The 24,174-nt window shown below is 34.4% G+C and overlaps 7 protein-coding genes and 2 long non-coding RNA genes across 9 annotated transcripts; 2 read left to right on the top strand and 7 right to left on the bottom strand.

The window, feature by feature from the left end:
• Positions 1-640: 640 nt before the first annotated feature.
• Positions 641-2,054, bottom strand: LOC141392869 (uncharacterized). The gene is made up of 2 exons (XR_012409902.1): positions 1,152-2,054; positions 641-1,069 (listed from the first exon to the last, which is right to left on the bottom strand). It is a non-coding gene; the product is annotated as an uncharacterized lncRNA (long non-coding RNA).
• A 667-nt stretch (positions 2,055-2,721) lies between these two features.
• Positions 2,722-3,186, bottom strand: LOC141392868 (histone H2A). Its single transcript, XM_073965843.1, has one exon. It carries the CDS (start codon positions 3,184-3,186, stop codon positions 2,812-2,814), a length of 375 nt encoding a protein of 124 aa, XP_073821944.1. The 3' UTR covers positions 2,722-2,811.
• A 5,499-nt stretch (positions 3,187-8,685) lies between these two features.
• Positions 8,686-9,127, top strand: LOC141392866 (histone H2B). The gene has a single exon (XM_073965841.1). The coding sequence runs from the start codon at positions 8,699-8,701 to the stop codon at positions 9,071-9,073; it is 375 nt and encodes a 124-aa protein (XP_073821942.1). The 5' UTR covers positions 8,686-8,698; the 3' UTR covers positions 9,074-9,127.
• Positions 9,128-10,019: 892 nt separating this feature from the next.
• Positions 10,020-10,828, bottom strand: LOC141392867 (histone H1-like). Its single transcript, XM_073965842.1, has one exon. The coding sequence runs from the start codon at positions 10,768-10,770 to the stop codon at positions 10,093-10,095; it is 678 nt and encodes a 225-aa protein (XP_073821943.1). The 5' UTR covers positions 10,771-10,828; the 3' UTR covers positions 10,020-10,092.
• A 2,120-nt stretch (positions 10,829-12,948) lies between these two features.
• Positions 12,949-13,359, bottom strand: LOC141392288 (histone H3). Its single transcript, XM_073965237.1, has one exon. It carries the CDS (start codon positions 13,357-13,359, stop codon positions 12,949-12,951), a length of 411 nt encoding a protein of 136 aa, XP_073821338.1.
• Positions 13,360-16,357: 2,998 nt separating this feature from the next.
• On the bottom strand, positions 16,358-17,771 carry LOC141394154 (uncharacterized). The gene is made up of 2 exons (XR_012410270.1): positions 16,869-17,771; positions 16,358-16,786 (listed from the first exon to the last, which is right to left on the bottom strand). It is a non-coding gene; the product is annotated as an uncharacterized lncRNA (long non-coding RNA).
• Positions 17,772-18,438: 667 nt separating this feature from the next.
• On the bottom strand, positions 18,439-18,903 carry LOC141394153 (histone H2A). The gene has a single exon (XM_073968098.1). The coding sequence runs from the start codon at positions 18,901-18,903 to the stop codon at positions 18,529-18,531; it is 375 nt and encodes a 124-aa protein (XP_073824199.1). The 3' UTR covers positions 18,439-18,528.
• Positions 18,904-19,169: 266 nt separating this feature from the next.
• On the top strand, positions 19,170-19,611 carry LOC141392865 (histone H2B). Its single transcript, XM_073965840.1, has one exon. The coding sequence runs from the start codon at positions 19,183-19,185 to the stop codon at positions 19,555-19,557; it is 375 nt and encodes a 124-aa protein (XP_073821941.1). The 5' UTR covers positions 19,170-19,182; the 3' UTR covers positions 19,558-19,611.
• Positions 19,612-20,503: 892 nt separating this feature from the next.
• On the bottom strand, positions 20,504-21,312 carry LOC141394152 (histone H1-like). Its single transcript, XM_073968096.1, has one exon. The coding sequence runs from the start codon at positions 21,252-21,254 to the stop codon at positions 20,577-20,579; it is 678 nt and encodes a 225-aa protein (XP_073824197.1). The 5' UTR covers positions 21,255-21,312; the 3' UTR covers positions 20,504-20,576.
• Between the last annotated feature and the right edge of the window lie 2,862 nt (positions 21,313-24,174).

Genomic DNA, 24,174 nt, shown 5'->3' with positions numbered 1-24,174 from the left:
ACATTCGTTCTTGTGCTTTCGTGAAGTGTTAAGTGATTTTTAAAAAAGTGAAAAATGACTGGTCGTGGTAAAGGTGGCAAAGGCTTGGGAAAAGGTGGCGCTAAACGTCACCGTAAAGTGTTACGTGATAATATCCAGGGTATTACCAAGCCAGCTATTAGACGTTTGGCTCGCCGTGGTGGTGTAAAACGTATCTCTGGCCTCATCTACGAAGAAACCCGTGGTGTTCTGAAGGTGTTTTTGGAAAACGTTATTCGTGACGCCGTTACATACACCGAACATGCTAAGCGTAAAACCGTCACTGCTATGGATGTCGTCTATGCTTTGAAGAGACAAGGTCGTACTTTGTACGGTTTCGGCGGTTAAATATTTTCTTGACGCTATTTGGAGAATTTTTCTTTTACAACAAAACAATCGGTCCTTTTCAGGACCACAAAAAATATTTAAAAAGAGATATTTTCTTGTTGAAAATTACAAAAACATAAAAAAATTTAATAAAATATATCAAAAATAAAACTTACCTTAATATATGAAAAATAAAACTAACCATAAAATATTTTCTTTCTTATATCTTTTTTCAGTGCATTTTATTTTTTCTTTCTTTTTCCACATTTCATAAAATTTTTCAAATAATATTCCCTTTTGTCTTCAAAAATAAATGCCGTCGGCAACTCTGCTCATTTAATTTTATTTTCATAAATTTTTTTTCCATCATCAAATAATTTTCCATTTTTTCCTTCAAAAATGTTTGCCGTCGGCAAACATTACCTTTTTTCTTACAATTTTTTCTTCTTCTTTTTTTGCCTTCAAAAATATTTTACCGTCGGCAACTCTGATCATTCCTTTTTCGTAATACACAAAAATGTTCCTTTATTTCCACTAATACATGTTCTACCGGCAACTCTCATTGTTAGGGTAGCTGCTTGCTTGCTTGATAATACGACGATGTGTGTATACGCACGCTAGCGTCGGTCTGTGTGTGCGTGTGTTTGTTCATATAACTAACGCACATCAATGCTATGCCAAGCGAACAATATCTTTGACTGCGATGTTAAGTACTTATTTTTTCCTTCAAGTAAAAATTTTTGTTATTTTGTGATGAAATTATTAAAAATTGTTATTAAATTTTTTAAAAGTATAAAGAAAATTACCTTTTTTTTTAAAAAAATTGTCTTTAAATTAGTTTGAATTTTGTTAATATTTACTGCGATTTTTCTCAAAAATATATTTAAAAAAATTTTATAGCATCTCTTTTTTCAAAAAATTGCTTATGAAAAACTTCTTCTTCTTCTTATGTTTCATGATTTCATATAAAAATATTTTCTTTTACTTAATCCTCCAAAAAATCACATAATTTTCTAAATTTCTCTCACTTTATGTTGAAATTATTAGGAAAAAATTCTTCTTCTTCTTCTTATATTTCATGAACTCGCATAGAAAAATTTTATCTTTTACTTATTTATTCAAAAATCCCATAATCCTCCAAAAAATCACATAATTTTCTAAATTTCTCTCACTTTATGTTGAAATTATTGAGAATTTTCTTCTTCTTCTTCTCGTTTCACTAACTCAAATTTTCTTAAATGACCAAAAAATTACATAATTTTCTAAATTTCTCTCACTTTAGTTGAAATTATTGAAAATTTTCTTCTTCTTCTTGTTTCACTAAATCACATTTTCTTAAATGACCAAAAAAATCACATAATTTTCTAAATTTCTTTTACTTTATGTTGAAATTATTAAAAAATTTCTTCTTCTTCTTCCTATGTTTCACTAAAAATATTTTATTTTTCTCAAACGTCCCAAAAATCACATCAATTCTTTTACTTTATGTTGAAATCATTGAAAATTTTCTTCTTCTTCTTCTTATCTTTCACTAAAAATAATTTATTTTTTCTTAAATGTCCACAAAAATCACATCATTTTCTTCTATTTTATGTATTTTTGTTATTTTCTAACAATGATCCTCAATTTATTTCACAACTCTACTTTTTTCCCTTTGAAAATAAAAAATTTTTTCCGTGCGCACTTCATGTTGTCATCACTCTATTACTAACTTTATGCTTTGACAACATCACCAAAATCACACATTTCTGCATTTTTTCCTTTCCAAATACAGTTACTTTTTTCTCCTCAAAATTCGCGGCGGCAGAACACTTTTTCCATATAATTTACTCTAACAGCCACTACAACAACATCAACAACCATCATCATCGTAAGTAAAGGCATTTGGTTATTCTAACTAACAAACACACAACACCACACACACACACATTCATAACAGACATCGTCAACATACGATGAACGAACATTGGCGGGAACATCGATGAACGAATATTGGCGCGAACATCATCGATGAGACGAATGATCTCTTTTTCGCTCTCTCTCTCTTTCTCTGTCTCTCTATCTGTCTCGCTATTCCTGTGAAAACTAAAGCGACATAAAACAAACACAATTCTGTTGGGGGGTAGAAATGAAAAACAGTTACAACAAACGAACATATTTTCTAAGGAATTATGAAAGAAAAAATGTCATTTGTAAAATAATCAAGGGTTGTCGTCGATTAAGAAAAATATCATTTTTTGGGCATTTTTATTTTTTTCCCTATAAAATGTAAATATTAAATTTTTGGTCATTTTTATTCTTTCCCTATAAAATGTAAATAATGAAAATTAATAGTTTGAATAGATTTTTTCTCTTTTTAAATATTTTTTGTCGTCCTGAAAAGGACGGATTGGTTGAATTTTGTATGGATTTTTCTTCTTCTTATACGATGGTCTGTATTTTTTCCATAATACCTTTCGAGATAATTTAGGCTTTCTTTTCGGTCTTCTTGGGCAAGAGAACAGCTTGGATGTTTGGCAATACACCACCTTGGGCAATTGTGACGCCGGACAGCAATTTGTTCAATTCTTCGTCGTTGCGGATGGCCAATTGCAAGTGACGGGGAATGATACGAGTCTTCTTGTTGTCACGGGCAGCATTACCAGCCAATTCCAAAACTTCAGCAGCCAAATATTCCATGACGGCGGCTAAATATACTGGAGCACCGGCACCAACACGTTCAGCATAGTTGCCTTTGCGCAACAAACGATGAATACGACCGACGGGGAATTGAAGACCAGCACGATTTGAACGGGACTTTGCCTTTCCCTTAACTTTGCCACCTTTACCACGACCAGACATTTTCACTTAATATTTTTTTGAACACTTCACTTAGCACTGAAAAAACACAGAATGATGCCGTTACTCGAATATACCCGTACTATTTATACTTTTCTCTCGCTCATTTAATACACACACATCGAAAAATGGGGTTGTTTGGCCACTATTCCACACAGCAACTGTGACTACCTGAAACATTTGAGCATTTAATGCTTGAAATATTCTTGTTTGACGCCGTAGGTTCATCATCATTCTGTGTTTGACTGTGCTAAGTGAAGTGTCTACTAGTAAGCAAATAGAAAAGTGAAAGTGTCTTATACAATACCACAACTAGCAAAGAGATAAAAAATTTTTGTTTCAACTATAAAACAAATTTTTCGCTGTTGTGGTGTTAAGTATAAAATTGGTGTTTGTCGGCGGCTAAGAAATTTGCCGTCGACATGTCAACTATGGATGACGATGAGTCGTTGTCTGCAGTAGACGAGGCAGGAGGAACATTATTTGTCGACGCCGTTATTTTGACAAATAATAAAGAAGAAGAACGAGCCGCAACCTCCGAAGACTTTAAAGAGGTTAAGAGGAAGAAAAGCAAAAGAAAGGGTAGGAGTGATGACGACTCCTGTTATGAAAATCTAAAACTAGGAGCCCAGTTACGGGAAATCCAGAAAAAATTAGAAGATTCCGAAAAGACGAATCTATTACTTATGGAGGAATTGGAAAGAATTCGAAAAATGCAAGAAGAAGCATCACGTCAAATAATCGAATTCAACAAAAAGGAAAATAGCTATAAGAGAATTTTAGCCAATATGCAACAACAATTATCTGCAACCAACAACAACAAGGTCGCATCAACCACCACTGAAAATAGTATGGAAATTGACACTGTTGATAGACAACAAAGCCAATACCCATTGGAAGTAACGCCGTTACAACAAACTCAGCTGGACGCATGCCGAGCGCCAGCACAGGCAGGCAAGACGCCAAAGCTGCCAGGGACATCAAAGGTGCAGAGCAAAACCTCTACAACATCTCAAGTGACTGCGAATGCTGCATCAACATCAAGAACAGCAACTGCTAAAACAACATCAGCAACAAGCAAAGCTGCCAATACAAACAATGAAGGACGTGGTAAGAATCTACCAGCAATAACTGTGTACGAGTGCCAATTTAAAGAGCTTAGAGATTTGCTGAATCTGCATATAGGAAAAAATACCTTTAAAATTAAGATTATTAGAAAGTCTGTATTTTCAGTAAGAATTAATAATTTAGAGAATTTTGAAAAAGTTAGATTACTTTTGGATGCTAGAGCATACAAATTTCACACACATACACCAAAACAACTACTACCATATACAGTGCTAGTAGAACGTCTCTCTGATATTTATACCGAAGATGACATAAAAGAATATCTTCAAAATTTAGAATTTAAAGTTGTAGTAGAAAAAGCTACCAATATTACAGGAAATAGATGGATTATTAAATTAGATAGATCTACAGATATCTACAGGCTATATAAAATAAAAGATATTTTGGAATGCAATGTCGATTTCAAAAAAATGACAGGTCGGGAAGTGGTCCAATGTTTTAACTGTCAGAGATATGGTCATGTTTCACGTAATTGTGGCATGCCATATCGCTGCGTTAAATGCGGCGGACCACATGGCCCAAAAAATTGCGTAGTCCTTAACAAGGAAAATATAAAATACCAAGAGATTGCAACTGATATTGTTGCACATAGACCTCCCATTAAATGCATCAACTGCAATGTAGAGGGACATGTAGCTAGTGCACCAGAGTGCCCAAAAAGGATTGCCATCTTGCAAAAAAAACAAGAACGCAAAGAAGAAAAAGAAGCCACATATAGGGCTAGAAAGGAAGGAATGTTAGCTAAAGCAGGGCTATCTTTCTCAACAGTAACCAGAGAAAAAACCCAACCTAGCAAGCCTAATTATACTTCGTTACCTAATAAAGTAACAAAAGAAGGACCTGCACCAATGATAACTTCAGTGGCTAGCGAATGCAGAAATACTTTCGGTAAAAGTTTGACTGAATTAATGAAGGACTTGGAAAATTACCAAGATATATATAAGGAGAAGAAAGAGAAAGAAGGGGGGGCTGAAGCATTGTTAGGCCTCCTAATGTATATACAGAGGTATCAATGTTGAAGTGCATATTCCTCAATGCCAACTCTGTTGTTTCTATAGAAAGGAAACACTATTTAAACATATTTATAAAAAGGCATAAGCCGGACATTTTGCTTTTAGCTGAGCACAAAATGTCTCAAAAACATAAACTACAAATTGAGGGATATGCACTTCATAAACAGTGCAGGGTAGGCAGGATAGGGGGTGGTACTGCCATACTTATAAAGAAAAATTTTAAATATGAAGAAATTATGATTAATACAGGAGAGATAGAGTCTTGTGGGATCAAGCTCTTTAAAAGAGACGGTTCATTTATAATAATAATTTCGATGTACCTCAGACCGCATGTTGCTTTTCGGCCTTCTAGTTTAGATGAGGTCGCAAATTTAGGGGCAACCAATGAACTTATTATTGGATGCGATCTAAATGCGAAACATGCGGACTGGGGAGACAGCAGTAGCAATATTCGGGGTTGTGCACTTAGGGAATATCTCCGTTGTTGCCCTAACCTGGATATATGTCCAACAGCAGGTCCCACAAGACCCAATCGAGTTGAAGACTCATATATAGATTTTTTCATGATCTCTCCTGGAACAATCAGAACAAGCGATGAAATGTTGGTGACACATGATTTCGAATCAGATCACAATGCTGTCGAAATCGTGCTTGACATCGATAATGTTTACTTAGAAGAAGCAAAAACTTATTATAATTATGATAAAATAAATATTGAGAGGTATAGAAGAAGACTAGAATTAGGATTGGCAGAACACGAGCTGCCAACTAATAGAAACGTAACAAGTGATGAAATTGATGACTGTATACAAAATCTTAATAGAGTGTTTAAAGACACAATTGACCAATGCGTACCAAAAAGGGAAAATAAGAATAAAGTTTTAGGCGAATTGCCAGCAAACATAAAAAATTTAATAAAAGAAAGGAAAAGATTAAGGCATATCTTACGAAGAACCGCAGATCCTGAGAGGTATAATATAATTAGGGCCGACATAAGGAACTTAGGCGTTATTATAAAGGAATTAATTATCACATTTGAAAGTGACCGTTATAGAACACATTTGGAAGGAATTAGACTTAATTCCTCCACATATTTTAAAGTAAAGGCAGCAGCAGGGCTGACACTTAGAGAAACAATGAAATCGCTTATTAACGATAGAGGGATTCATATAACTAATAATGAAGAGAAAGCTGAACTCATGGCAAGTCATCTGCAGAGCATTCATCAGATTGAGGATACTTCGACGGACAACGCCTTCCACAGCCTTGTTAATGAGACCGTGGAGGGAATTGAAAGTCGTACCCCACTGCTGAGTTTTGGAGATGACTATGCCGCAGATGGCTCAGTGGTAGGTAATCGGTCCGTATGGAATAAGGGCGGGTTTGTTACACCAGATAAAATTACGGAAGCTATAAAAAAAAGATCTTCCAAGAAGTCATGTGGAATGGACGGTATTCCTGATGTGGCTCTCAAGAAAGCGGGATATGTGGTTTGCACTTTCCTTTCCATTTTATTTAATCATGCCTTAAATATTGGATACTTTCCAAGGGAATGGAAAAAGGCACTGGTAATACCCATAAAAAAACAGAACACAGATGGGAAACATTGTGAGGATTATAGACCCATTTCTCTCTTGTCCCCATTCAGCAAACTATTTGAGTATTTTTTATTACAAAAAATAAAACATACAATTGAAGAGCGCAATATACTAAAAGATTGTCAATTTGGCTTTAGGCCACAACACTCTACCTCTCATGCTCTAGTGGCATTTACAAATTATGTCACAGATGGGTACAAGAGAGCAATGGGTACTATGGCAGTGGGGCTAGATTTCACAAAGGCCTTTGATAGAGCATGGCAAGAAGGGATTTTGTACAAATTAAAAAGCTTTGGCTTTGACGATCAGACCTGTAGGATGGTAGCAGGCTTCCTAAAGGATAGGCATTTCAGGGTTAAAGTTAATGAAAGTATGTCTGGACAGCATCCGGTAACAGCAGGTGTCCCGCAAGGGTCACTGCTAGGACCGGTGCTGTACAACATATTCATTAGCGATATACCTGATCCACCTGAAGGTGGCCTGTTGCTGACCTATGCGGATGACGTCATTATAGCAATGAGTGGTCGTTATGCAAATACTGTTGAAAGAAGAGTCAACTTATATATGCAAGAACTCTGTACATATTTCAAAAAATGGCAACTTAAACTAAATGTACCAAAATGTGTTGCAGTAGCATTAAGCGGGAAAAAGAGAGCAACCTATCCTAATTTTAGAAAACATGTACCTGTTGTTAAGGCAGATAACCAAACTATTGGCCAATCAGATAGGATTAAATACCTAGGTGTTGTATTTAATAAAAACTTTGATTTCTGTCGACATGTTGATCATGTCTTAAACAAGGCAAAAAATATGTACTATTCGTACCAAAGATTATTTAAAATGAGAGGAGGACTTTCCCCTCAAATAAAACTGTTAATATATAGGCAAATAATAAGGCCTACAATTGCGTATGCCTTTCCAGCATGGGCTGATGTATCTTCGTCTCAGATGGAGAGGATACGGGTATTCGAGAGGAAGGTTATTTCGTCTGCTCTGGGACTGAGAACCAGAGTAAATAGTCGAGGCGAATATAGGAGTCCATCTAATAAAAAGATTTATGAATCTATTAATTTCAAGAGAATAGATGTATTTATGGTCAATGGAGCCATCAAATTCTTTGAAAAATGTCAATCCAATGAAAATATTATAATACAGGAATTTTTGAATAATGAGGAAGAGTTCCAAGTGCTTAGCACGAGGAAACATCTACCACCAATTGCTTTAATGACGTTTAATGATGAGGGTATACTCCATCAGGGAGACAAACTAATTTACTACCATAGAAGGTATAAAAGATTTGACGCTAGAACTGACCCTGTATATAGTACAGAACAGTGAAAAATAAATTGTATGTATATAGTGTAAATAGTTAATTTTAAGTTTTAGTAATAAAAATTAGTTATAAGTTATTATTTTATTATTATTATTATTATATTATATGAAACAACAAAACTGTACAATTTTGGCCTTTTTTAAAATTTTGGGCAATACAACTTGAATGTTAAATGGATTAAAAAAAAAAAGAAAGTTTGTTAGCACTTGTATGCAACACAAAGAATAAGTAATGTCAGTATATTCATGTACCACAGAGTACCAAGAATAGGTTTATTTACTAATAAATGTATACTTTAGCCGTTAAGTATTTGAATTGTAACAAATGGAAAAGAAATGAATTAATAAATGGCAATATTAAAATGCAAAATGCAAATGCCGTAGGTTCATCATTTGTGAACAGTGTTAAAAGTGTTTGTGTGATTAAAAAACTAAAAGTGAAAAATGCCTCCTAAAACCAGTGGTAAAGCAGCAAAGAAGGCCGGCAAAGCCCAAAAGAACATCACCAAGGGCGATAAGTCGAAGAGACGTACCAAGCGTAAGGAGAGTTACGCTATCTACATTTACAAAGTGTTGAAGCAAGTCCATCCTGATACTGGTATTTCGTCAAAGGCCATGAGCATCATGAACAGTTTCGTGAATGACATCTTCGAACGTATTGCCGCCGAAGCCTCTCGTTTGGCCCACTACAACAAGCGCTCTACCATCACCAGTCGGGAAATCCAAACCGCTGTCCGTCTATTGTTGCCCGGTGAATTGGCTAAGCACGCTGTCTCTGAAGGTACCAAGGCTGTTACTAAATACACCAGCTCCAAGTAAATGCCTTGATTTTTTCATATTTCGTCGAAATTCAACCATAAAAGGCCCTTTTCAGGGCCACAAAAAACATTTTAAAAGAGATCAAATTTTTGTCGAAACACTTATTTTCCATTATTTAATAAAGAAACTTACCAAAATAATTTTAAAATTCCTCATATTCTAGCAAAAATAATAATTTTCCCATGTATTTAGTAAATGACGCCGTCAAATCTTGTTTTGCCGTGGTTCATATTGCTTTTTTGCTTGCTTGGCTACTCTATGTGTGTACAACAACACGCCATCCACTGTATGGGTATGTGTGTGTGTGCTTGTGCGTTGTTACTTAGTATTACCGTCGGCAGTCACCACCATATCGAAAATGTATAAACGAACAACAAGTATGTATAAGCATTTTGCCTGTAATACTTCACTACGCCAATGTCAAATATGAAGCGCGAACATTTTTAAGGGGAAATTTTTTTGGTGGTGGCGCAAAAATTAACGGGACATTTTTCAATGGAAAAAATAGAAAAAGAAATAAAATAGAGTTGCAACATAACTTCATTAGAATAGAAAAACATTCCTGATTAAAATAATCTCCTTTTACCCAGCAAACAATTTTTGCAAAGAGAAAAAATTATCATTTTTGAAGATTAAATGAAAAATTCCTAAAATATGAAATTAGATGAAAATGACCATAATTAGACAAACAAAAATTAGTCACATTTATTTTATGACCCAGACTAAAATTTTAATCCCTTTGTGGTGTTATTTTGTGGAATGCCCATAATAAAACAGGCTCAATGTTAATTACCTAATAGGAAAAGTAATTAGTGAGGGTAAAATTTTTTTAAAATCAGACACGTGTGTATTTTTCTTATTTATTTAGGTAATAAAACAATAAATAGTAGTAATAATAAATAGTTTGAAGTAAAGATTTTCTCTTTTTGAATTTAATTTGTAGCCCTGAAAAGGGCTGTTAGATATTATGCTTTCGAATATCGAAAAATGTTGTCAACAAGTAATCTTTCTGGGAAAAATTACTTCTTGGCGGCGGCTTTCTTGGCAGCTGGCTTCTTTGGTGCGGCGGCTTTTTTGGGTTTAGCAGCTGCTGTTTTTGCCTTGGGTGCCTTTGGTTTGGTGGCAGATGCTTTAGCGGCGGTTTTTGCTGGTTTAGCCTTAACTGTACCGGTTTTCTTGGCGGCCTTAGCCTTTGTTTTGTCAGCCTTCTTCTTCTCAGCGGTCTTTTTGGCGGCAGATGGCTTCTTGGCAGCGGTTTTCTTTTCACCGGCGGCCTTTTTAGGGGCAGCCTTCTTCTTCTTCTCAGCAGCTGGTGCCTTCTTCTTCTTTTCAGCAGTCTTTGCTTTGGGTTCCTTGGAAGCCGAGGCGGACAATTTGAATGAACCAGAAGCACCCTTACCTTTAGTTTGGATGAGTTTTCCACTGGCAACAGCGCTCTTCAAATATTTCTTGATGAAAGGAGCCAATTTTTGGGCATCAACCTTGTAGGTGCTGGCCAAATATTTCTTGATGGCAGGCAATGATGAACCACCACGTTCCTTCAATGTTTTGATGGCGGCGTCAACCATTTGTTGGGTTGGTGGATGAGTAGGGGCAGCTGATGGTTTCTTTGCTTTGGCTGCGGCCTTCTTTGGTGCCTTTTTCTCAACAGCGGCAACTGGGGAGGCGGTGGCTTCAACAACGGCGGCGTCAGACATGATTATTCACTTTTATGTTTATATTTCACTGTAACACAAATACACTCACAAATTTATGTGTACTATTAAATTGTTATTGGCAAAGTTTTAACATGGTAGGTACATTGAAAAGATGAGAAGTGCATAGTAGTCAATAGCTATATTTTTCGAAATATTGTGTGGAAGCGTGTTTAATTTTTTACAAAAGTTTTCGTAGGAATTTAATTTTTCTGAAGAATGTTTGAATATTTTTATAAAAGATATTTTACACATTTCTTGTATAGATATCAGGCCATATTTTAACGAAAATTTGGTGTAATTTCCTTTATCCGTTTAAAAGTTATAAGCGTTTAACTTCACAGATTGTAAAAATGTAATCACAAATTTGTAACTAAATTTGAAAAAATTATGAATTTTTTCAAAAAATATTTTCCAAATTCTATTTGAGAATAAAGCCTGATATGTTTACTTTGGGATAAAATTAAAATATTGACATATTTTACATTTTCACTGTGAAAAAAATTGAAAATCTTTATGTGGTCCAAGACGGCAGAAATCCTCTTGTTGGCATATTTTCAATGAAGAAAAGTTTTTCTTCAAAGAAATTTAAAAGCTCAAATCTAATTAAGTTTTATAAAAATTTCTTAAAAAACATTTCAGAATCTGTATATTTACACCAAATTATAACATTATTCATAAAAAGTAGTTATTTCTTTGGAAAAGTTAAAAAAATCTTCCCATTACCGTATACCACCTATGGACAAACATTCACTGTCAAAGGTAATATTTTTGAAAATTGAAATATTTTTGCTAAATTAAATGAAAATCGCTCAAAAATTAATTTTTAATAAAATATGAGGACATTTTCGTTAAAATTTAGTAAACATTTCATCATTTTTTGCAAAAAATATTCTCCAAAAATAATTCTTCCTTTGCTAGTACATATCAAGGAAAAAACCATATAGAATTACTGAAGTTTTTCACACGTATATTTTTCCTGATTTCGTTAATAATTTGGATATTTTTTGCAAAAATGTATATAATAAAATAAATAAATCCCTTTTTTATGACAATTCTGTAAAAATAATACAAGATTTAAACATTTTTTTTTAAAAAGAAAATGTTTTTCTAAAATGTAGTATTACGCCTTTCAAATGGCCAAGAAATATTCGTCATATCTACGTGAGACAATTATTGATTAATATTTTCAAAAAAATTATAATTTTACAAAATTATCCTAAAATTTTACTAAATTAAAATATATATATAGCTGAAAAGAAAAAAATTGCATATTTCATTCATCATTATCTGAAAAGAAAAAATAAAACAAAACAGAGAGCATTTTCCGCCAAAAATTTTCAACCATTTTGAATGAGAAATAGTGAGAGCATTATTGCAGAGAACATTTCGCGCCAAATTTATTGAACATATGCCTCGTGGACATTAGTATACACACAAAAAGAAGTTCAATAAAACAAATATTTGTTATGAAGAAAATAAGAAGAAGAAAAAAACATTGCCTTTAAAGATGAAATTAATATTGACGCCGTCAAAAAGACCAACAGAAAAGAAAGAAGAAGAATAAATGTATACTTTAATAGGAAAATATTACTGACGCCATCAAAAACACACATAGAAAAGGAAGAAGAAGAAGAACACAAATGTGCATTTCAATGGGAAAATTTTACTGACGCCGTCAAAAATTACATATAGAAGGAAATTTCAATAAGTTTGTTCAAGAAGAAGAATAAAATGTCTTTTTAGGGAAAAATTATAACATAATTTTTGTTTTTTGTGTCAAGAAGAAGAACAAAATATTTAAATGAATAATTTTACTGACGCCGTCAAAAATTACCTATAGAAGCAAATTTCAATACTTTTTTAAGAAGCAGAAATGTGTCTTTGAAAGGGAAAATTGTAATATTATATTTTTTTTTCAAGAAGAAGAATAAAATGTGTCTTCTAATGGGAGATTTTTACTGACGCCGTCAAATATGACTCATACAAGAAAATTTTCAAATATTCCTAAAATCAGCCTCAAAAATTAAACAAACACAAAGAAAAATATTTATTTATTTAAAATGTTAAAAATGATAAATAGTTTGATGAAAAAATAATCTCTTTTTTATAAATATTTTGTGGTCCTGAAAAGGACCGATTGTTTTGTTGTAAAAAAATAGTTTTTAAAACGTCAAGAATTTAAGCACGTTCTCCACGGATACGTCTGGCCAATTGGATGTCTTTAGGCATGATGGTGACACGCTTAGCGTGGATGGCGCACAAGTTAGTATCTTCAAAAAGACCGACCAAGTATGCTTCACTGGCTTCTTGCAAGGCCATAACAGCAGAGCTCTGGAAACGCAAATCAGTTTTGAAATCTTGAGCAATTTCACGAACCAAACGTTGGAAGGGCAATTTGCGGATCAACAATTCAGTACTCTTCTGGTAACGACGGATTTCACGCAAGGCAACAGTACCAGGACGGAAACGATGAGGCTTCTTGACGCCGCCGGTGGCTGGTGCGCTCTTACGAGCGGCTTTAGTGGCCAATTGCTTACGAGGAGCCTTTCCACCAGTTGATTTACGGGCAGTTTGCTTAGTACGAGCCATTTTTCACTTTAATTTTTTTCACTTCACTTAGGTATGCACACAAACACTGTTAACACTGTAATAACTGTGCCATCCAGTTTCAGTTTCAGTTTCAGTTTTATTTCCATATTCAATTAGTTTACAAAGTTATGTTATACATATTTCTTTTGCTTAAATCTATCTATCTTAACACAAATTATAATTTGTTTATCTAAGAATTTCTACTTTTGGTTTTTTTTTTATAAGGTCAGCCACCATTTAGAATGCATATTAAAAAGTCTTTTATTTTTTTATTTTCTCGAAAAAAAGGAATAAAAACGAGTCACTTTTATGTTTTTGATGATACTTAAAACTACTGGGCTAAGCCCCTTACAAGCTAAATACTAAAAATAAATACATAACAAAATCATTAATATTAATATATTAATATTATTTATCCAGTCTGAGGCTTATCATTAGTCCGAATAAAGCTTCGGTTTTTTCTTTATCATTATTTATTTTTTTATAATCTTCTGCAAAGTCGCCTACTCTTTGCATACAAGTTGCAAAGTCCTTTCCAAGAAGTCTTATACAGTCGTTATCAAACATACTGAAAGTGTCTCTTATTTGGGGATTAGATCCCTTATTTATATTATTATTTCCCACATTAATATTTGTAGGATTTCCCTTTGTGATATTAGAAAATGTAGTACCATCTACTCTTTTTAAATAATTAAAGTCTTTTATTTGGCCTGTTTTGGCCTTCCTTTCAGAAATTTGTTCCAAAAGTTGTAATCTTTTTGGGCAATTTTTGTCGCTTGCGACATGTCCTTGAATATTACAATTAATGCACTTAACTGGTAATCCAATTGTTTTTATTATTTTACCCGTATTTGGGTCAGTTGATATATATTCTTTTGTATTAGCTTCCTTAGAAGGAATAAGGCATTTTTTTGGACCATGAGATCCACCACATTTTACACATCTATATTCAAGACGGCAATTTGTGGAAATATGTCCAAATCTTTGGCAATTTCTACATTGAACAACCCCTTGTGGTTTATATTTCCCTATTGTAACTTCATTATTAATAAGAAGTTTTAATTTGGAAATGGCTTTTACATCTGACTCATCAGTTAGCTGAATAAGCCATCTATCGCCCTGTAATTTAATTACTTTCGGTTTTTGAGATTTAAAATTGCTATCCTCTATTAATTTATTAACATCACTTTCATCAAAAGTGCGAGAAAGACCCTTTATTAACAAAGTATTTGGTTTTTGCTCTTTAGGAGTGTAAGTATAAAAAGAAGTTTTTTGTTCTTCAAGATATTTTCTTGCTTTAATATAATCATCTGTAGTAGCTAACTTTAGATGTATAAGATTTTTATTTTTATTTTTGATTTTAAAATGATTATGCATTAATATTTCTCTCATTTTTTGTATAAAATGCTTTGTATTTTGATTGTATACTTTTATTATAGGTGGGCTGACCTTACCTTTAAGATTTTTTGGTTTATTATTGTCTCCTTTTTCAGCATCGTTGTTGATGATATGCACTTTCTTCGACTGGATTCCTTCTGCAGTATTACCCACCGCCGGCATTGCGGTTATGTCTTCTTCTTCTTCACTATTGTTCGCCATAATGAGGTCTTCGGCTACCTCATTAGCTTTATTATTGTTATTGATAATTTGGTCATTATTTTGGACCCACTCTTTTGGTAAATGTAAGTCAACACTTACATTACCTGCTGACACTTTACTTGCTAGATCTTCTACCATTTTTTCTAGCTTTTCAATTGTTTTTCTTAGTTCAATTGTTTCATTTTTAGCATTATGATATTTGCGTTCGAATTCTAATTTTTGAATTCTGATCTCAACATCACTTAATTCACTTAATTCAGTTTCTTTTTTTCTTTTCTTATTACTGCTTGTAGCATCATCGTTTTTAGATTTTTTAATGAAGTCTTCTTTCGACAGTTTGCCAACAGCCTTATGGCTGTGACCTGGCATTATCACTTTTTTTTTTTAGAACACTAGCTTCTTCTATTGTCTATATCACTTCACTAGATGTTATCACTTTCACATCACAAGGCAGAATGTATTTTTTTTTTTTTTTTTTTTTTTTTTTTTTTTTTTTTTTTTTTTTTTTTTTTTTTTTTTTTTTTTTTTTTTTTTTTTTTTTTTTTTTTTACTGTGCCATCCATCCATATAGCGGTATTTATAGAAAATTTCGAAGAGGCGGCTATGATTAGGGGTGGGTAAACCAGTAAAGACAGCTGTGCGCGCCCAAAATGTGTACTAACACATACACAAATACATGTGTATTCCATTAAGACTCTTGGTTAGTCAAACAGGCCAATTTTTGTATAAATAGAAGCCGCCAGCCATCGAAAAAACATTCGTTCTTGTGCTTTCGTGAAGTGTTAAGTGATTTTTAAAAAAGTGAAAAATGACTGGTCGTGGTAAAGGTGGCAAAGGCTTGGGAAAAGGTGGCGCTAAACGTCACCGTAAAGTGTTACGTGATAATATCCAGGGTATTACCAAGCCAGCTATTAGACGTTTGGCTCGCCGTGGTGGTGTAAAACGTATCTCTGGCCTCATCTACGAAGAAACCCGTGGTGTTCTGAAGGTGTTTTTGGAAAACGTTATTCGTGACGCCGTTACATACACCGAACATGCTAAGCGTAAAACCGTCACTGCTATGGATGTCGTCTATGCTTTGAAGAGACAAGGTCGTACTTTGTACGGTTTCGGCGGTTAAATATTTTCTTGACGCTATTTGGAGAATTTTTCTTTTACAACAAAACAATCGGTCCTTTTCAGGACCACAAAAAATATTTAAAAAGAGATATTTTCTTGTTGAAAATTACAAAAACATAAAAAAATTTAATAAAATATATCAAAAATAAAAAAAAACTTACCTTAATATATGAAAAATAAAACTAACCATAAAATATTTTCTTTCTTATATCTTTTTTCAGTGCATTTTATTTTTTCTTTCTTTTTCCACATTTCATAAAATTTTTCAAATAATATTCCCTTTTGTCTTCAAAAATAAATGCCGTCGGCAACTCTGCTCATTTAATTTTATTTTCATAAATTTTTTTTCCATCATCAAATAATTTTCCATTTTTTCCTTCAAAAATGTTTGCCGTCGGCAAACATTACCTTTTTTCTTACAATTTTTTCTTCTTCTTTTTTTGCCTTCAAAAATATTTTACCGTCGGCAACTCTGATCATTCCTTTTTCGTAATACACAAAAATGTTCCTTTATTTCCACTAATACATGTTCTACCGGCAACTCTCATTGTTAGGGTAGCTGCTTGCTTGCTTGATAATACGACGATGTGTGTATACGCACGCTAGCGTCGGTCTGTGTGTGCGTGTGTTTGTTCATATAACTAACGCACATCAATGCTATGCCAAGCGAACAATATCTTTGACTGCGATGTTAAGTACTTATTTTTTCCTTCAAGTAAAAATTTTTGTTATTTTGTGATGAAATTATTAAAAATTGTTATTAAATTTTTTAAAAGTATAAAGAAAATTACCTTTTTTTTTAAAAAAATTGTCTTTAAATTAGTTTGAATTTTGTTAATATTTACTGCGATTTTTCTCAAAAATATATTTAAAAAAATTTTATAGCATCTCTTTTTTCAAAAAATTGCTTATGAAAAACTTCTTCTTCTTCTTATGTTTCATGATTTCATATAAAAATATTTTCTTTTACTTAATCCTCCAAAAAATCACATAATTTTCTAAATTTCTCTCACTTTATGTTGAAATTATTAGGAAAAAATTCTTCTTCTTCTTCTTATATTTCATGAACTCGCATAGAAAAATTTTATCTTTTACTTATTTATTCAAAAATCCCATAATCCTCCAAAAAATCACATAATTTTCTAAATTTCTCTCACTTTATGTTGAAATTATTGAGAATTTTCTTCTTCTTCTTCTCGTTTCACTAACTCAAATTTTCTTAAATGACCAAAAAATTACATAATTTTCTAAATTTCTCTCACTTTAGTTGAAATTATTGAAAATTTTCTTCTTCTTCTTGTTTCACTAAATCACATTTTCTTAAATGACCAAAAAAATCACATAATTTTCTAAATTTCTTTTACTTTATGTTGAAATTATTAAAAAATTTCTTCTTCTTCTTCCTATGTTTCACTAAAAATATTTTATTTTTCTCAAACGTCCCAAAAATCACATCAATTCTTTTACTTTATGTTGAAATCATTGAAAATTTTCTTCTTCTTCTTCTTATCTTTCACTAAAAATAATTTATTTTTTCTTAAATGTCCACAAAAATCACATCATTTTCTTCTATTTTATGTATTTTTGTTATTTTCTAACAATGATCCTCAATTTATTTCACAACTCTACTTTTTTCCCTTTGAAAATAAAAAATTTTTTCCGTGCGCACTTCATGTTGTCATCACTCTATTACTAACTTTATGCTTTGACAACATCACCAAAATCACACATTTCTGCATTTTTTCCTTTCCAAATACAGTTACTTTTTTCTCCTCAAAATTCGCGGCGGCAGAACACTTTTTCCATATAATTTACTCTAACAGCCACTACAACAACATCAACAACCATCATCATCGTAAGTAAAGGCATTTGGTTATTCTAACTAACAAACACACAACACCACACACACACACATTCATAACAGACATCGTCAACATACGATGAACGAACATTGGCGGGAACATCGATGAACGAATATTGGCGCGAACATCATCGATGAGACGAATGATCTCTTTTTCGCTCTCTCTCTCTTTCTCTGTCTCTCTATCTGTCTCGCTATTCCTGTGAAAACTAAAGCGACATAAAACAAACACAATTCTGTTGGGGGGTAGAAATGAAAAACAGTTACAACAAACGAACATATTTTCTAAGGAATTATGAAAGAAAAAATGTCATTTGTAAAATAATCAAGGGTTGTCGTCGATTAAGAAAAATATCATTTTTTGGGCATTTTTATTTTTTTCCCTATAAAATGTAAATATTAAATTTTTGGTCATTTTTATTCTTTCCCTATAAAATGTAAATAATGAAAATTAATAGTTTGAATAGATTTTTTCTCTTTTTAAATATTTTTTGTCGTCCTGAAAAGGACGGATTGGTTGAATTTTGTATGGATTTTTCTTCTTCTTATACGATGGTCTGTATTTTTTCCATAATACCTTTCGAGATAATTTAGGCTTTCTTTTCGGTCTTCTTGGGCAAGAGAACAGCTTGGATGTTTGGCAATACACCACCTTGGGCAATTGTGACGCCGGACAGCAATTTGTTCAATTCTTCGTCGTTGCGGATGGCCAATTGCAAGTGACGGGGAATGATACGAGTCTTCTTGTTGTCACGGGCAGCATTACCAGCCAATTCCAAAACTTCAGCAGCCAAATATTCCATGACGGCGGCTAAATATACTGGAGCACCGGCACCAACACGTTCAGCATAGTTGCCTTTGCGCAACAAACGATGAATACGACCGACGGGGAATTGAAGACCAGCACGATTTGAACGGGACTTTGCCTTTCCCTTAACTTTGCCACCTTTACCACGACCAGACATTTTCACTTAATATTTTTTTGAACACTTCACTTAGCACTGAAAAAACACAGAATGATGCCGTTACTCGAATATACCCGTACTATTTATACTTTTCTCTCGCTCATTTAATACACACACATCGAAAAATGGGGTTGTTTGGCCACTATTCCACACAGCAACTGTGACTACCTGAAACATTTGAGCATTTAATGCTTGAAATATTCTTGTTTGACGCCGTAGGTTCATCATTTGTGAACAGTGTTAAAAGTGTTTGTGTGATTAAAAAACTAAAAGTGAAAAATGCCTCCTAAAACCAGTGGTAAAGCAGCAAAGAAGGCCGGCAAAGCCCAAAAGAACATCACCAAGGGCGATAAGTCGAAGAGACGTACCAAGCGTAAGGAGAGTTACGCTATCTACATTTACAAAGTGTTGAAGCAAGTCCATCCTGATACTGGTATTTCGTCAAAGGCCATGAGCATCATGAACAGTTTCGTGAATGACATCTTCGAACGTATTGCCGCCGAAGCCTCTCGTTTGGCCCACTACAACAAGCGCTCTACCATCACCAGTCGGGAAATCCAAACCGCTGTCCGTCTATTGTTGCCCGGTGAATTGGCTAAGCACGCTGTCTCTGAAGGTACCAAGGCTGTTACTAAATACACCAGCTCCAAGTAAATGCCTTGATTTTTTCATATTTCGTCGAAATTCAACCATAAAAGGCCCTTTTCAGGGCCACAAAAAACATTTTAAAAGAGATCAAATTTTTGTCGAAACACTTATTTTCCATTATTTAATAAAGAAACTTACCAAAATAATTTTAAAATTCCTCATATTCTAGCAAAAATAATAATTTTCCCATGTATTTAGTAAATGACGCCGTCAAATCTTGTTTTGCCGTGGTTCATATTGCTTTTTTGCTTGCTTGGCTACTCTATGTGTGTACAACAACACGCCATCCACTGTATGGGTATGTGTGTGTGTGCTTGTGCGTTGTTACTTAGTATTACCGTCGGCAGTCACCACCATATCGAAAATGTATAAACGAACAACAAGTATGTATAAGCATTTTGCCTGTAATACTTCACTACGCCAATGTCAAATATGAAGCGCGAACATTTTTAAGGGGAAATTTTTTTGGTGGTGGCGCAAAAATTAACGGGACATTTTTCAATGGAAAAAATAGAAAAAGAAATAAAATAGAGTTGCAACATAACTTCATTAGAATAGAAAAACATTCCTGATTAAAATAATCTCCTTTTACCCAGCAAACAATTTTTGCAAAGAGAAAAAATTATCATTTTTGAAGATTAAATGAAAAATTCCTAAAATATGAAATTAGATGAAAATGACCATAATTAGACAAACAAAAATTAGTCACATTTATTTTATGACCCAGACTAAAATTTTAATCCCTTTGTGGTGTTATTTTGTGGAATGCCCATAATAAAACAGGCTCAATGTTAATTACCTAATAGGAAAAGTAATTAGTGAGGGTAAAATTTTTTTAAAATCAGACACGTGTGTATTTTTCTTATTTATTTAGGTAATAAAACAATAAATAGTAGTAATAATAAATAGTTTGAAGTAAAGATTTTCTCTTTTTGAATTTAATTTGTAGCCCTGAAAAGGGCTGTTAGATATTATGCTTTCGAATATCGAAAAATGTTGTCAACAAGTAATCTTTCTGGGAAAAATTACTTCTTGGCGGCGGCTTTCTTGGCAGCTGGCTTCTTTGGTGCGGCGGCTTTTTTGGGTTTAGCAGCTGCTGTTTTTGCCTTGGGTGCCTTTGGTTTGGTGGCAGATGCTTTAGCGGCGGTTTTTGCTGGTTTAGCCTTAACTGTACCGGTTTTCTTGGCGGCCTTAGCCTTTGTTTTGTCAGCCTTCTTCTTCTCAGCGGTCTTTTTGGCGGCAGATGGCTTCTTGGCAGCGGTTTTCTTTTCACCGGCGGCCTTTTTAGGGGCAGCCTTCTTCTTCTTCTCAGCAGCTGGTGCCTTCTTCTTCTTTTCAGCAGTCTTTGCTTTGGGTTCCTTGGAAGCCGAGGCGGACAATTTGAATGAACCAGAAGCACCCTTACCTTTAGTTTGGATGAGTTTTCCACTGGCAACAGCGCTCTTCAAATATTTCTTGATGAAAGGAGCCAATTTTTGGGCATCAACCTTGTAGGTGCTGGCCAAATATTTCTTGATGGCAGGCAATGATGAACCACCACGTTCCTTCAATGTTTTGATGGCGGCGTCAACCATTTGTTGGGTTGGTGGATGAGTAGGGGCAGCTGATGGTTTCTTTGCTTTGGCTGCGGCCTTCTTTGGTGCCTTTTTCTCAACAGCGGCAACTGGGGAGGCGGTGGCTTCAACAACGGCGGCGTCAGACATGATTATTCACTTTTATGTTTATATTTCACTGTAACACAAATACACTCACAAATTTATGTGTACTATTAAATTGTTATTGGCAAAGTCAGATTTCAGATTTCAGATTTATTGATTCAAAATACTTAAACAATGGGTAGATGACTTACGTCTAACATTAGTTCTTAAAATTACTTAGCATATTTCTATTTTTCAAAGTTTATGTGGATAATACGTACATAAGTTGCATCAAGTATACAACATATTCTTAACACTATGTGATTAACATTAAGTTACAAAAATTAGCTCAAAATTTCTCCAAAAAAATGAATCATTTAAAAAAGGAGTTCTTATTCTTTTTATATGTTTACTTATAGACTAACTTACAAACTAAAATAAAACTAAATATATACAATATGTAAGGGCGCCTCGTCCTTTATTGGGCGATCTGGTAAACGGTATTGAAGATGTCGAAAGTTCCATATCTGCGGTGGTAGAATTGCAAATTCCCATCCAGATAAAGTAGGCCTTCTCTATCTAATGTAATCAGGCTACTAGGTGCCTGGTAGTTGGAATCGATAAGTTGTTCAATAGTTGTAGTCTGGTTGAGACAATCAGTAACAAGACTGTTGCTCAGTTGGGACGCCTTTTCTAGAAAGTTTAATGCATTTCTAACCAAAAATACATCTATCCTATCAAAGGGGGTGCTAACATATACCTCGGAATTGGGAGGCAGTCTCCAAATTCCATCCTCGCCTAATTGAGGCCTGATGCCAAGGCATGACCTAAGAATCTTTCTTTCCCACTGTCGGATTCTCTCCATTTGGTGAGAGGAAATGCCATACCATACCGGAAATGCATACGCAATTATAGGTCTAATAATTTGTTTATATATTAGCAACTTAACTTCCTGACTAAGGCCGCCCGACGATCTTATTAGACGTTGGTATGACCAAAACATTTTCTTTGCCTTTGATAGGATATAATCTACGTGTCTTATGAACTGGAATTTCGAGTGGAAGACAACCCCTAGGTATTTAATCTGTTCAGCGACTTGTATAGGCTGCCCTGCAATTGCTAGCCTTGCCTCATATCTCCTGGCACTAGGATAGATATGCTTTTTAAGCCCTTTAAACATAATTCCCTCACATTTGCTGACATTCAGTCGTAATTTCCATTCGTTGAAAAATGTGGAGAGACGATCTAGGTATTCATTTATTCTCCTATTTGTGTTTTCCGCATGTGCTCCTGCTGCTGCAACAAGAATGTCATCAGCATATATGAGAAGCAGGTCCCCCGTCGGGGGATGAGGAATATCACACAAAAATATATTGAATAATACTGGTCCAAGGAGAGAACCTTGTGGGACTCCCGCAAAAACCTCTCGAATCGTGGAGAATGCCTCCTTTACCCGTACTTTAAATTTCCTATCCTTCAGGAAATCGGCTACTAGACGACAGGTGTTATAATGAAATCCTAATCTACTCATTTTATAGATGACACCATCATGCCAAACACTGTCAAAGGCTTTTGAAAAGTCCAAACTGACAGCTAAAGTAATCTGCCTATTATTAAGGTTTTTGCTCACATATCCCCCTAAGACTGTGAGCGCGTGAGAAGTGGAGAGACCTCTTCTGAAGCCAAATTGGCTGTCAGAGAGTAGTTCCCCATCTTCTATAGTATTATTTATACTTCTCAGTAAGAAGTATTCAAATAACTTCCCTAAAGACGACAACAGACTTATTGGTCTGTAGCTGTCAGCCATCGAGGGATCTTTTCCAGGCTTTAGGACAGGGACCGTTATAGCCGTCTTCCATGCAGTCGGGAAGTATCCCAAATTAATGCAGTGGTTAAATAAGATACATATGTTTTGCCATGTGGCAATATCTGTAACTTTTAAAACAATGTCCGGGATTCCGTCATTACCACAGGACTTTTTCTTCGGTCTATATTTAAGCGCTGAGCCTATATCTGACGGGGATATGAAACTATGCTGCCGCCATAGCCTAGGGTTATTACTAGTGCCACCATCAGCAGTAAATTCTGCTGAAAATTGCACAAGTGGCGATCTATTATTAAAGACTGAGATGTCATTATGGATGTTGTCGTCAGAGATATCGTGATAAGTGCCCGATTCCTGAATGTTGTCAGCAATTTTGTTTGCTTTGCAGATGTCAAGGACTATGGGAGCACTACTGTCATCGATAAGGTCAGGGATTTCCTTACGCTTTATACCAGCTGCTGCCTTAACTCTACTATACACCCTATCATTCATTGTAATGCTATTTAAAAATGAGGTCCATTGAGTACCATCATGTTGTGCAATGGCACCTTGTATAATTGTGTCCAAATTTTTAATTTCAGCCCTTAGTATCCCATATCGACCTGGATTATCAGTACGGTATAGAACTCTACGTAAGCGTTTTTTCTCCCGGATCATGTCTAAAATATGCTGGGGAAGTTTTCGGGGACCTCTAGGTCCAGGTATGACTTTTGGGATAGAGTCATTCATTGCTCTTTGAAATGTATTCGAAATAGATTCGATACATTGGTCAATTTCATTGGCACTAACAACTCTGTCTATGGGGAGCTGACAGGAAGGAAGATCTTCAGAAAGTATTCTATTTAACCTACGCTTGTTTAGATTTTTGAAATCAAAAATAGTATGCCGGTCCCTACGTTCGGGAGTAATCCCACTTACTAGCATCTCTATTGCTCGGTGATCGGAGCTACAGTCTAGAGTACGAATGCCTCTACCACCATCATCACATATTGTTATACCAATGGAAACCATACAGAGATCTATAAAAGAGTGGGTATCTCTATGGATCCTAGTAGGCCCATCGGTTGGAATAATAGCCAGGTCAGGGCATGTTACTAAAAAGTCATGCAATATCCTGCCCTTAGAACATGTATTGTTACCTCCCCAGTTGATATGCCTAGC

Source organism: Musca autumnalis, unplaced genomic scaffold, assembly GCF_047663935.1.
Source record: "Musca autumnalis isolate F117 unplaced genomic scaffold, ASM4766393v1 scaffold_2, whole genome shotgun sequence".
NCBI classification, from domain to species: Eukaryota; Metazoa; Arthropoda; class Insecta; order Diptera; family Muscidae; genus Musca; species Musca autumnalis.
This window is presented reverse-complemented; position numbering and strand designations above follow the sequence as displayed.

Coding starts and splice junctions, on each gene's coding strand:
- LOC141392867 (XM_073965842.1), bottom strand. CDS start 10,770: ATGTCTGACGCCGCCGTTGTTGAAGCCACCGCCTCCCCAGTTGCCGCT.
- LOC141394153 (XM_073968098.1), bottom strand. CDS start 18,903: ATGTCTGGTCGTGGTAAAGGTGGCAAAGTTAAGGGAAAGGCAAAGTCC.
- LOC141392288 (XM_073965237.1), bottom strand. CDS start 13,359: ATGGCTCGTACTAAGCAAACTGCCCGTAAATCAACTGGTGGAAAGGCT.
- LOC141394152 (XM_073968096.1), bottom strand. CDS start 21,254: ATGTCTGACGCCGCCGTTGTTGAAGCCACCGCCTCCCCAGTTGCCGCT.
- LOC141392868 (XM_073965843.1), bottom strand. CDS start 3,186: ATGTCTGGTCGTGGTAAAGGTGGCAAAGTTAAGGGAAAGGCAAAGTCC.
- LOC141392865 (XM_073965840.1), top strand. CDS start 19,183: ATGCCTCCTAAAACCAGTGGTAAAGCAGCAAAGAAGGCCGGCAAAGCC.
- LOC141392866 (XM_073965841.1), top strand. CDS start 8,699: ATGCCTCCTAAAACCAGTGGTAAAGCAGCAAAGAAGGCCGGCAAAGCC.